The 12,580-nt window shown below is 36.5% G+C and overlaps 1 protein-coding gene across 8 annotated transcripts in view; it reads left to right on the top strand.

Annotated features, from left to right (window-relative positions):
• Window positions 1-12,580, top strand: part of LOC150103932 (mitochondrial potassium channel ATP-binding subunit) — a 320,223-nt gene that overhangs the window by 177,854 nt on the left and 129,789 nt on the right. For all 8 annotated transcript variants that reach the window (XM_090396614.1, XM_090396615.1, XM_090396617.1 and 5 more), the window contains one exon: window positions 5,408-5,480. In XM_090396614.1, the coding sequence (XP_090252740.1) occupies window positions 5,408-5,480 (73 nt within the window). The remainder of the gene's footprint in view (window positions 1-5,407; window positions 5,481-12,580) is intronic.

The following is a 12,580-nucleotide window of genomic DNA, read 5'->3' as shown; positions in this document are numbered from 1 at the left end:
GCCAGCTTCCTTTCATGTCATTCGCTGCATATAATGAAAAATGATTTCTCCTCTTCAGATTTCCCCACCAATGCTCTGTACTCACACCCACTCTCTTTCTCCAGTACATAAATGGTCTGCATCTCCAGCCTTTCTTGACATAAACATATCTCAGCCATAGCATGCTTTTCACACAAGGTACTACTTTTTGCCTATACAACTACTACCAGTATAAATCTCAAATACTACTCACACATTTGGAGTGGTGCATTGAAAGCCTCACTAGCATTGCTTGATGCTGTTCAGAAGAGGGCAATCAGATTAATCAATGATCCGTCTGTCTCTCTCTCTCTCTCTCTCTCTCGCACACACACACACACACACATATGTTCACTTTCTGCCTTATGCCTTTTCTTTGCTGTCATTGTTCTGCTGAATTTACTTCTATTGTTTCTCCACTTTCTTCAAAACTGTAAGAATAAGAGCAGCTGCTGGTCAACATTCATTTCATATTTCAACATTCATACAAAGTTCATATTCATTAATAAAAAGCAAAAAACATTTGTCCATAAATTTCCCAAATTAGGTAACATTTCATCTGATCAGATGAAATTATCAAAACTGTAGAAATCAGAGCAGCTGAAATTTTTATATGTAAACTGCTAACTGTATCGAATTGACAACAATATAAAAATTTGGCATCTTATGATCATCTAAAAGAAACTAACTGACAGTTTGATTTTGTTACAAGTGAGTTTTCTAAAGTGCAAATAAATGTTCTCTCTCACCCTCTCTCCTGCACACATACACACAAGTGAAATGGATTTTAAAAGTTTTTTCACTTGGTTATATTATAAATTAAGGATGCCGAGAAATTATATTCTTGGTTTCATCCTTTATCCAAGTATATGCATACAAAGTTTGTGCATGAAGTAACTTCATGATGTTACTTTGTCCAATATCTATCTCTAATCCAGAGTATTTTAATAATAAGGTGCTACACCTTTTGGCTACTTGTATGTGGAAATTTGACTTCTGCATTGCTTCAACATTTGTATCACTTCTGGGTCTGGTTCCCACTGATGCGACCTCAAAAAAGGCTGAAACCAGTCTGGATAGTGACCTTTCCATAATGCATAGCATTAACATGTCTCTAAGAATATGTGCATTGCATTAGGGGATATGCAGTTGATGTGAAGTCATTAGCCTCTTTATATGGGTTGCCCTTTCATGAAGTTACTTCATGCACAAACTTTGTTTGCTTACACTTGCATAAAGGATGAAACCAAGAATATAATTTCTTGGCATCTTTAATTATGATATGAAATTCATGTTTGAAGAGTGACGCTTATATCAATTTCTGCCATGAACTTAGTAACACACAGTCAAAATAAATAAAAAATGAAATATTACACAAATGCATGTAAACAATGAGTCAATCCAGGACATTTGAGTAGCTTAGAAAGTAAGCAAATTCATTTAGATGTCAAGACAAGGTTAATATTTTTTTTAATGAAAGTTCATCACATGTTTTTCCACAAGACCAGAATGATGAATCAAATAGTTTATAAAAATATTCTTATTTTTAACCATTCTCTATATCCTTTGAGTGATGCAAGTCATTAGAAATTTCTTTGCAAATAATTTTTAAGCATTCTGATATAAGCTGTTTGGATTTTTTCTTTTGCTAGAAACTTGGAATTTCAACCTGCAACTCACAAAATCAGCTGTAGAAAACCCACACTATTTCAGACAATAGTTATATCATTATTATAATTATGTAACCAGTCCAATTAATCCAAGGACACATCACAGAAGGTACTCTACACCAAATTGTCCATTGGCAACACTACTTAATCCTAACTTGTATTAAGATCATAAAATGGCAGAGAAGCAGTTGTCTGCTGTAACTGTAACCTTATCCTATTATCTTTAAAATCATTGGCAACCACAAGCTTACATATTGGCAATGGGTAAAAGTAAAGAACAGCTATCCACTCCACTGATTTCCAAAAGTTACTGCCAAAAGAGTTCCTCTTTTAAGCAATAAAAAGGCATTAGAGGATTTATTTTATTTATAACTTCTCCAATAACTCTGTAATGATCTCCAATAGTTTTTTTTTTTTATTGTTTTCTGCAGTCTGTTAATTCAAGGATTCCTTTTATATTCTTGAAAGAACTGCTCACTTTCATTTGTTCTACTAACTAGCTGCAGTTTACTAAAACCATGCAGTGGAAATTTTATTCATTCCTACTTAGTAAATTTTCTCAACAGTTTGTCATGCTTTAATCTTTTTCTGCTTTTCATACCATGTGGTATTGGTAGTTAAGGAGTTAAATTTCAGAGAATATATTGCAAAATTGCCATATAGAATTACCGTATATTATCGCGTATAATGCAAAAAATTTATGGTCTAAAGTTAGGGGTTAGTATTATATGCAGATCTTAAAAAATATAACATCTTATTAGATGTTATATTTTTTAAGATCCACTTGCATTCGACGACCAATCGTGCATTGTATCTGCGCATAAAGCAAGTAATGTAAGTAGTGCTAATATCCTGCCCCCTTGGCAGGATATTAGCACAGTTATATCAGTTTAACCACAGTTCATTTTAAATATTATTCGTTAAACAAATCTAGCCTGAAAATAAGCCAACAGAAACGTAAACGTTCATCTTTTGAAGCAGAATTTAAATTGTGTGTCATGCAGTTTGCAGAAGAACATAATAACAGTGTTGCTATGAGAGAATTTAGTGTAGCAGAGAGTAATATTAGACTTTGGCATAAGCAAAAAGACAGTCTTGAAAAAAATCTCCAAAACGAAACGTGCCCATCGTGGAAATGTAGCATTCTTTCCAGAACTCGAAGAAGAGCTAAATGAATGGATTTTGATGCAACGACAAGATGGCATTATAGTAACAAGAAATGCAAATGTGCTATTTAGGAGTCGTTATAGATCTGAAAGATTATTTTTTGAGTCAGCAATGGCTTTGAAGAATTCTCCCAACCTTAACAAATATGGTTGCATTAATTTGCCAAAAATTTGGGAGACGGTTATCCTAAGAAAAACTCCTGGATAACTGCTTTTTTTTTTTTTCTCGTTAGAGGGCGCCAAAAAATAGGACTTTAGATCTTTTGTCTTTTGCAATTATATTGTTTCACTCACTCACTCACTGTCGTGTTTACATGTGTGTTGTGCTCTGATGATACTGATTTGAAAATCAGCGAAATATTAGCGTTAATAAAACATCTTTGTTGTTAAAAGTGTTTGTGGTGTTGTTAATACTGTGAAAAATAAGTCACGAATAACCATCAACGCCTAAGCTTATCTGTTAGATGTACTTGGATATGCCTGGGAATTGAACAATAAACTCAATTGGTGAAAAGAGTGTCCTCATAAAAACAATGAAAAAACGCATTTTACCATTGTTTTAGCATGCATGGCAGACGGAACCAAATTAAAGCCGACAGTGATATTTAAAAGGAAGACAATTCCGAAGCATATGAAATTTCCACCAGGTGTCTTTGTTTGTGCTAATCAGAAAGGTTGGATGAATGAAGAAGGTGTACAGTTGTGGCTAGATCAAGTATGGAACATACGTCCAGGCAGCTTGTTACATCAACAAAGCATGCTAGTCTGGGATATGTTCTGCGTGCATTTATCGGAGGCAAGCAAAGAGAAAGCACATGAGCTACGTACAGACCTAACAGTACTGGGTGGTTCTAACTTCCTTTTTGCAGCTGCTTGATTAAGCCGTTTAAAGATCACTTACGTGAAAAATGGAGAGAATGGAGGTCATCTGGTTTGGTGAAGATGACAAAGGGCAGGAATTTTCAGAAGCCTGAGATCACCCTAGTCACCAGCTGGGTTAAAGAAGCTTGGGATTCGATACCATCTGAAATGATTCAACGCTCATTTCTTAAATGTGGAATAAGTAATTTAATGGATGAATCCGAAGATGACGTCATATATGAAAGCGACGATGACTCACAACAAAATGGAGAGCATGATGACGACAACTGCTACACTGGTGACGTAATGCCTACAGATGAATTTATAAATGAAATGTTTGATGACTCAAAAGATGAAGAAGAATTTAAAGGATTTTGACATTTTGTTTTAAAATAAATATTTCTTTCGTTAATTCATATTGTATTTTGACATTTTGTTTTAAAATAAATATTTCTTTCGTTAATTCGTATTGTTTTATTTATAATGTTAGGGAACAAGATTAACAGATGCATTATATGTGGACATGGCATTTTAGGGCTAGTTTTCAAACAAAATTTCTAGTTCGCATTATATGCGATAATATACGGTACTTTGTATTGAAGAACACACTAAAAAGCAGAGATTACCAGCCTAGTTGACTAATTAGTTAGCATGTCTGCTCTCCAACCAACAGGCTGCTGGTTTAAATCCTCCCATGGATATGGAGATGTTTGTGATTGTCATAGATGAGAGATGAAATGGAGTCATGTTCTTAGCTCATCTCGTGTGAGCCCACTGCAACTCTTATTGGAAGCCTGAAGTGGCTTGAAAAAGTTTAATTTTTGGTCTTTTAGCGCAGGGTTTCCAGATTATGTAAAAATAAATTTAATTATACAAAACCTCAGTCCTCCCATGACACTAATGTACTAAAGGTTTACAATGTTTTGTGGATGGGAGTTACAAAAGAAAGAGAGGTCTTATAAAGAGAAAGTTAAAATTTATTTTTGGCAAGATCTGGATTGCTGCACACACCTGGTTGCCTTTGTTTCATGGTAGATGAGGAAGTGGTGGAGAGGATGCAGGTGAGTGAACAAGATTGTGTGATCTGTTTCCTATAAGGATAGATTGAGGATGTGTGGTTTACAGAAGTTGGATGTTAGGTGCAAAACAGACACTATAGTACAAGTGAAGAAGTTGCTAAGAGAGTTTTATACGATGGATGCAGAAGAAACTTTTTCAGTACCTTACTGGGATGGAATAGGAGACCAATGAGAATAAGGAATCTTCTCTAGAAATGAGTAAGAATATGGTTAGCATGGGTGTTAAGACTAGAGGTTTCAAGAGAATAGTGAATGGGTTGCCAGAGTCTGTTTTGAGTGTTCCTGGTGAATGTCTTCAAGCCGAAGTACGAGAGGTGTTCTAACGTGTGCCTCCCACACTGCATGGATATCTCAATGGGTCTTCAAACCCATTGAGATATCCATGCAGTAATAATAATACCAAGAAATTAATTCCCTCAAAAGTGATTTTTGTTGATGTATGTGTAATGTGATTCAGCATCAAAATAAAGAGAATTGATGTTTTCATATAAAAATAAATTTTTAACCATGAAATAAACTATCATAAAAAGCCAAGTTTTATCTATAATTTAAATCATTTCCAGAATTAAGGAAAGCTTCTTCAATCATTTTTACACTATTTTTTTTTTAATAGATCATTAGCACAGTTATCATTACTGTTTGGCCAATTTGTTAGAGGAATGACTGCTGGAGCTAGAGTATTTCAGGTAAGTGTATAAAATATTATACATTTATAGAATTGTATGTATGTATCTCTGTATTAAACCAAATATAAGTTTTAATATGTTAAATAGCATTTAATTTCATTAAGAATTTAGATTATTGTTATGATTATTATTCTTAGGTCTCCACAGAGTTGAGGACTCATCTAGGGAGACCATACATCATCCACACCAGCTATCATTCCTTCACTTAAACTCATTCACACTACATGCATTCGCTGCTACAATAGGCAAACTGTTCCACTCACTTACTCACTCATGGTTCTGTGGGAGAAAAATTTAGTTCTTAATCCTTTCTTAATTGCACATAAAAACTTAACTTCCATGGAATTGCCCCCTTGTCTTCTCCCCACGGTCCATATAATAAAAAAATTCTAGCAACTAATATCCCATAATTCTCTCTCACAAGTTTATAGACCTCCATCATATCACATTTCTCTCTTCTCTCTCTCTCTCTACCAGTGTATGAATTCCACATAGTCTCAATCTATCTTCATAATCTACATTCCATATGCTACCTCTTCACTGATTAAAAAGAAACTCAGGTGTATGAGGACGAAGTATTAGAGCCATTACACAAACTGAATAAGAATTCAGCAGTAGGGACTGATGGGATACCAGCATATGTGCTAAGAGTGTGTTCAGCTGAACTTGCTATTCCTTTGACCAAGCTGTTTAATATGAGTCTCAGAACATGGAAGATTCCACAGGAATGGCAACAATATATGGTAATTCCATTGCACAAGGGTGTGCGAAGACTGATGTATCCAACTATCGAAAAATTAGTATCTCAGGAGTCATGGTGAATATTTTGGAAAAATTGGTTAAGGCTTGCATTCAGAAATGGGCTGACAGCGAATCTCTACTTTGCAACAAGCAACATGAGTTTACTAAGGGAAGGTCGTGTTTTAGCAACTTGCTCACATTCTATAACAATGTTATCATTGAAACAAGGGGAATGGATACACCATGATACTTTTGTATTTTGCTAAGGCTTTTGACAAAATACAGCATGGCAGATTGCTGCATAAATTGGAGAATATGGGTCTAGGTTATAAAATATTAGCATGGATAGGAGGATGGCTGACTGACAGACATCAAAAAGTGGTATATGGGGGATGTGTCTGCAAGATTTAAGGTAACCAGTGGTGAACCACAAGAATCAGTGCTTGATCCACTGTTATTCAATCTATACATTAATTATATTGGGAAGGATTTGACAAGCGACATACTGCTATTTGCTAATGATGCAAAGATAGAATAATCAGGAATGCTGTTGATTTGCAGTACTTGCAGAATGATTTGAATAGGCTGGAATTGTGGGCATGGGAAAATGGATGTCAGTTCAATGACAGTAAATGTAAAGTCATTCGTTTCAACGTGATTAGATATCCAATGTCATATTATATTGGTGGGATTATGTTTGAAGAAACTGATGAGGCTAGAGATCTTGAAGTGTCAATAGATAGGACATTGAAGTTGAGGGACCATGTGGCAATGATTGCCACATGGTCCATGATTCTGATATTGGAGTTAAAAATGATATCAGAATTCTGGAATACTGATTATGAAGATAGATTGAGAATTTATAGATTACAGACTCGAGCAAACAGAAGGAAGAGGTGTGATATGATTGAGACTTACAAACTTCTGACATACAAGATTTCAATTGATGGAATTTTTCAATTTATTGAGGGTGGGGAAAGGACAAGATGGCATTTTTGAAAGCTGAGAATGAATGCTGCTAAGAAGGGATGAGGACTAGATTTTTCTTTCATAGGGTGGTGCATGATTGAAATGCACTCCCGTTGGATGTGACCTCCCTCGATGAGTCCCTGACTACCTGGAGGTCACTCTTAATAATAATAATAATCCCAATATTTGTAACTCTTCTTTGCAGTCTTTCCACAACTTCCCATGAGACCAAATCTGCACACAGTAGACCATATCGAGACCTTGTAAAGAGTAAAAATGACTTTCATATCCTTACCTGTTAGTGTTCATTTCAACATCACAAATATTCTCTGATTTATATTCTTTATATGCTAGTGATGAAGAAATACATCACCAAATAGAAAAGATGAGTGCGAAAACAGTAATCATAATGAGTGACTTTAATTATTCAAATATTGATTGGGTCAGTAGAATCTCACGAGAAGAATGAAAATGCATTTATTGAGCTGTTGCAGGACAACTTCCTCAAGCAACATGGGCAGAAGGAACTTGAGGGCAAAGAGTGTTAGATTTGATTATAGTGTCAGAGGGCATTTCAGTTAAAGACGTAAGCATTCTGCCTCTGGTGTGACAGTGATCATGCAGTACTCACTTGGAAAGTGACTAAGTTTATGAATGTTCAATTAAGATAAGGTTGCATACCGAACTACAAAGCAGAAAATTATGACCAACCGAGGAGTATACAGAGTTCAGTGGATTGGGATTGGTTGCTGGATGGAAAGAATATCAATAGTGCTTGGGAAGCATTTAAAGAACACTTGAATGATGCGATATCAGAATGTGTCCCGAGAGTTTAAAGAATAAATGGAGTAAGAGTCAAATGGATGTATAATTTTATTAAGCAAGAGATTCGTAAAAAAAGGACGATGTGGAAGGAATACCAAGTGCATAAGGATAATGTCCATTATGAATGTTATAAGCAGCAGGCTAGAATAGTCACAACTTTTATATGGAAAGCGAAGTCTGATTATGAAAAGAAACTGGATCTGCATGCTAAAGACAACCCACAAGAATTCTATCGATATGCTGCAAGTAAAAGAAAGAATGAATACAAAAGAATCACTCTTCTAAATCCTGATGGCATGAGGGTTACGGATGCAGAAGAGGCTGTTCAGTTAACGAGTGCCCATTTTGTTAGACGCTATCAACCTGGTGTACTCAACAATGAGCTCACTATTACCTCTTTACTAGATGAAGAAATGCGGGTGTATGGGGATGAGGTATTAGAGCTGTTGCAAAAATTGAATAAGAATTCAGCAACAGGGACTGATGGGATATCAGCACATGTGCTAAAAGAGTGTTCAGCTGAACTGGTCATTCCTTTGATCCCATTCCAGGCTGTTTAATATGAGTCTCAGAAGAGGGAATATTCCACAGGAATGGAAGGAATGTATTGTAATTCTATTGCACAAGGGTGGTGCAAAGACTGATGTATCCAACTATTGACCAATTAGCATCTCAGTTGTGGTGGTGAAGATTTTGGAAAAATTGGTTAGGGGGTTGCATTCAGAAATGGATTGACAGTGAATCTCTATTTTGCAATGAACAATATGGGTTTTCACTAAGGGAGAGTCATGTTTTAGCAACTTGCTCACATTCTATAACAATGGGAAGCAATTTTATAACAATGCTACCTTTGAACTAGACAAGGGGGAATGGATACACCATGATACTTTCGGATTTTGCTAAAGCTTTTGACAGAATACAGCATGGCAGACTGCTGCATAAATTGGAGAAAATGGGTCTAGGTTATAGAATATTAGCATGGATAAGAGGATGGCTGACTGACAGATATCAAAAAATGGTATACAGAGGAATGTGAGTTTGCAAGAGTTAAGGTAACTAGTGGTGTACTGCAAGGATCAGTGCTTAGTCCACTGTTATTCAATCTATACATTAATGATATTGGGAAGGATTTGACAAGCGACATACAGCTATTTGATGATGATGCAAAGATAGGTAGGGTAATCAGGAATGCTGTTGATATACAGTACTTGCAGAATGATTTGAATAGGCTGGAATTGTGGGCATGGGAAAATGGATGTCAGTTCAATGTCAGTAAATGTAAAGTCATTCATTTTAGCATGATTAGATATCCAATGTTGTATTATATTGGTGGGATTAGGCTAGAAGAAACTGATGAGGCTAGGGATCTTGGAGTGTTAATAGATAGGAAGTTGAAGTTCAGTGTCCATGTGGCAGATTGCAAATACAACTCAAAAGATAATTGCAATGCTGAAATGAATGTTCATTCACATGTAAAGATAAGGATGTTATTTTGCTTCTTTACAAGGCCTTGATAAGAGACGTCACTTGGACTATTGTGCACAGGTCTGGCTTCCTGGTTTCCGTTGTGATTCTGATATATTGCAGAGAGTACAAAGGAGAGTGTTAAAAATGATATCAGGATTGCGTAATACTGAGTATAAAGACAGACTGAGAATTTGTAGACTGCATACACTAGCGGACAGGAGAAAGATGGGAGATATGATCGAGACTTACAAACTTCTGAAAGTGTCATACAGGATTTCAATTGATGAAAATTTTCAATTTATGGAGGATAGGAAAGGACGAAAGGGCATCCTTGGAAGCTGAGAATGAAGGCTGCTAAGAAGGGTGTGTGTGTGGGGGGGGGGGGGGGACTAGATTTCTCTCTCATAGGGTGGTGTGTGATTGGAATGAATTGCCATTGGATGTTGTGAGTGCAAGCAGTGTGAATGAATTCAAGAAAGTATGATAGCTGATGTGTGTAATATGTGGCCTCCCTTGATGGGTTTTTGACTCCCTGGAGGTCTCTCTTAATAATAATAATAATCCCAATCTTTGTAACTCTTCTTTGCAGTCTTTCTGCAACTTCCCATGAGACCACATCTGCACACAGTAGTCCATATCAAGACCTTGTACATAGTAAAAATGACTTTCAAATTCTTACATGTCATCACAAATATTCTCTGATTTATATTCGAAATGTTTGTTACATGACCTTTGCTTTCTATCCACCAAAACTCTATGATCTCTAGCCTCATCAGTAACTTCAAGCATAATTCTACCAATGTAATATGATATTCGATATCACATCATATGAAAATGCATAACTTTACACTAATTAACATTGAATTGGGGTTGCTCAAAGCCAAATAACTGGGAGATTAGACCTCAACATTATTTTCTCATGTCTACCTTTTGTGGACATAATTCCCATACTATCATTAGCAGCACTCCTCCCTTCTTATCCTTTCTATCCTCGAAAATACTGTTCTATTCCGTTTAGAATATATTTTCATTCAACCACGTTTCACTTTTTTCAATGATTTTGGTGCCGATAAACTCAATCATTGAATCAATTCATCTCCCTTATTTTTCATACTTCTGATATTTGTAATCAAACACAGTAGTTCATTTTTAGGTCTACACTATCTATCAATAATCTTCTGGACCCTCTGTTATTTGAAGTTATGGAACATTCCAGGTTTGTTAATAACATTAAAATCAGTGTATAGATAGTAAGAAGCAGTATTTTGTTGTAGCAGTTGTATACAGGTAGTATGTCAACACGACGTGAACTCAGTGACTTCGAGAGAAGTGTAATCGTGGGCTGTCACAATGGTTTCATTGCCGCTCAACTGGAGCATCCAAAATCAATGGTTGGAGATGTGATTAACAAATGGAGATATTCTGGCATCACTAGGAAAACATCCTGGGAAGCCACCTAAAATACCATGGTGAGCACTAATATTGTACGAAAAGAACTCTATTTACTGCATTTCCATGGAAGAGCACTAGCCAAACATCACAACAACAAATAAGGCAGCTCATTTGGTTTTATACAAAGAGCATATGAACTGGACAATTAGACCAGTGGAAACCATACTCTGGAGCTATGAATCAAGGTTTACCTGTTTCCAGTCTACACAGTCTGATGTAGGCCGTGGGTGTGGAGGCAGTTTGGTGAACGCTTGTTACCACAGTGTGTTGTACCCACAGTAAAGTTTGGTGGTGGAGGAGTAATGGTGTGGGGTGCATTCAGCTGGTTTGGAGTGGGACTACTGGTCATTGTCTGTGGTTCCATGAAGGCAGCTCAGTACCTTGATATTCGGATAATCAGGTGCTGCCTACACTGTGGAAGTGTTTTGGAACAGATCCATGTTACTATCAAGACAACAATGCTTCATGCCACAAAGCTGCAGCTGTTATGGAATAGTATAAAGAGATGGGTGTTAAACAATTGCTCTGGCCTGCGCAGAGTCCTGACCTCAACCCCATCGAACACCTGTGGGATGAACTGGAGCGGCAATTGAGGTCAGCAGCATGTCCTCGATCTGTCACCGAACTCACTGCTGCTTTGATGGAGGAATGGAGAGAAATTCCACCTGATGTCTGCTGCACATTGGTGGAAAGCCTCCCTCAAAGGTGGACATACCTGATATTAGGGTTTGCCTGCTGGTATCAATTGTAAAATGCTAAAGTGTCTGGACAGTTATTGGTAGATATCCATGCTACTTGTTGATTATGATTTTCCCACTACATCTGTCCTTGCCCAACACCTTTATCACCACTTGGTGCATGACTTTACATTTACTGACATTGAACTGATATCCATTTTCCCATATCCACAATTCCAGCCTATTCAAATCATTCTGCAAGTATTGCATATCAGCAGCATTCCTGATTACCCTACCTATCTTTGCATCATCAACAAATAGTTGTATGTTGCTTGTCAAATGATTCCAAATGTCATTAATGTACAGATTGAATAATAGTGGACCTATGACTTATCCTTGCAGTACAGCACTTGTTACCTTAAATCTTGCAGACTCACATCCCCTGTAAACCACTTTTTGATATCTGTCATTCAGCCATCCTCTTATCCATGCTTATATTTTATAATCCTCAACCATATTCTCGAATATATGCAACAGCCTTCCATGATGTATTCTGTCAAAAGCCTCAGCAAAATCCAAAGGTATCATAGTGTATACATGCCTCTTGTGTAGTTCAATGGTAACATTATTATAGAATGTGAGCAAGTTGCTAAAACACGACCCTCCCTTAGTAAACCCCTATTGTCCATTGTAAGTAGAGATTCACTGTCAACCCATTTCTGAATACAAGCCCTAACCAGTTTTTTCAAAATCTTCACCACCATTCCTGAGATACTGATTGGTCGATGATACAATTCTTGTGGGTTGTCTTTAGCTTGCAGAACCAGTTTCTTTTTATACTCAGACTTAGCTTTATGTACAACAGTTATGACTATTCTAGCCTGCTGCTTTTAATTTTCATAACAGACATCATTCTTACGCACACTGTATTCCTTCCACATCATCTGTTTCTTATGAATTTCCTGCTTA

The sequence above is a fragment of the Typopeltis vanoorti genome, chromosome 8 (assembly GCF_054136105.1).
Source record: "Typopeltis vanoorti isolate ZY-2024b chromosome 8, IOZ_Tvanoo_1.0, whole genome shotgun sequence".
In the NCBI taxonomy this organism is placed as follows: Eukaryota; Metazoa; Arthropoda; class Arachnida; order Uropygi; family Thelyphonidae; genus Typopeltis; species Typopeltis vanoorti.
The sequence above is the reverse complement of the archived record's forward strand: the minus strand, read 5'-3'. Positions and strand labels throughout refer to the sequence as shown.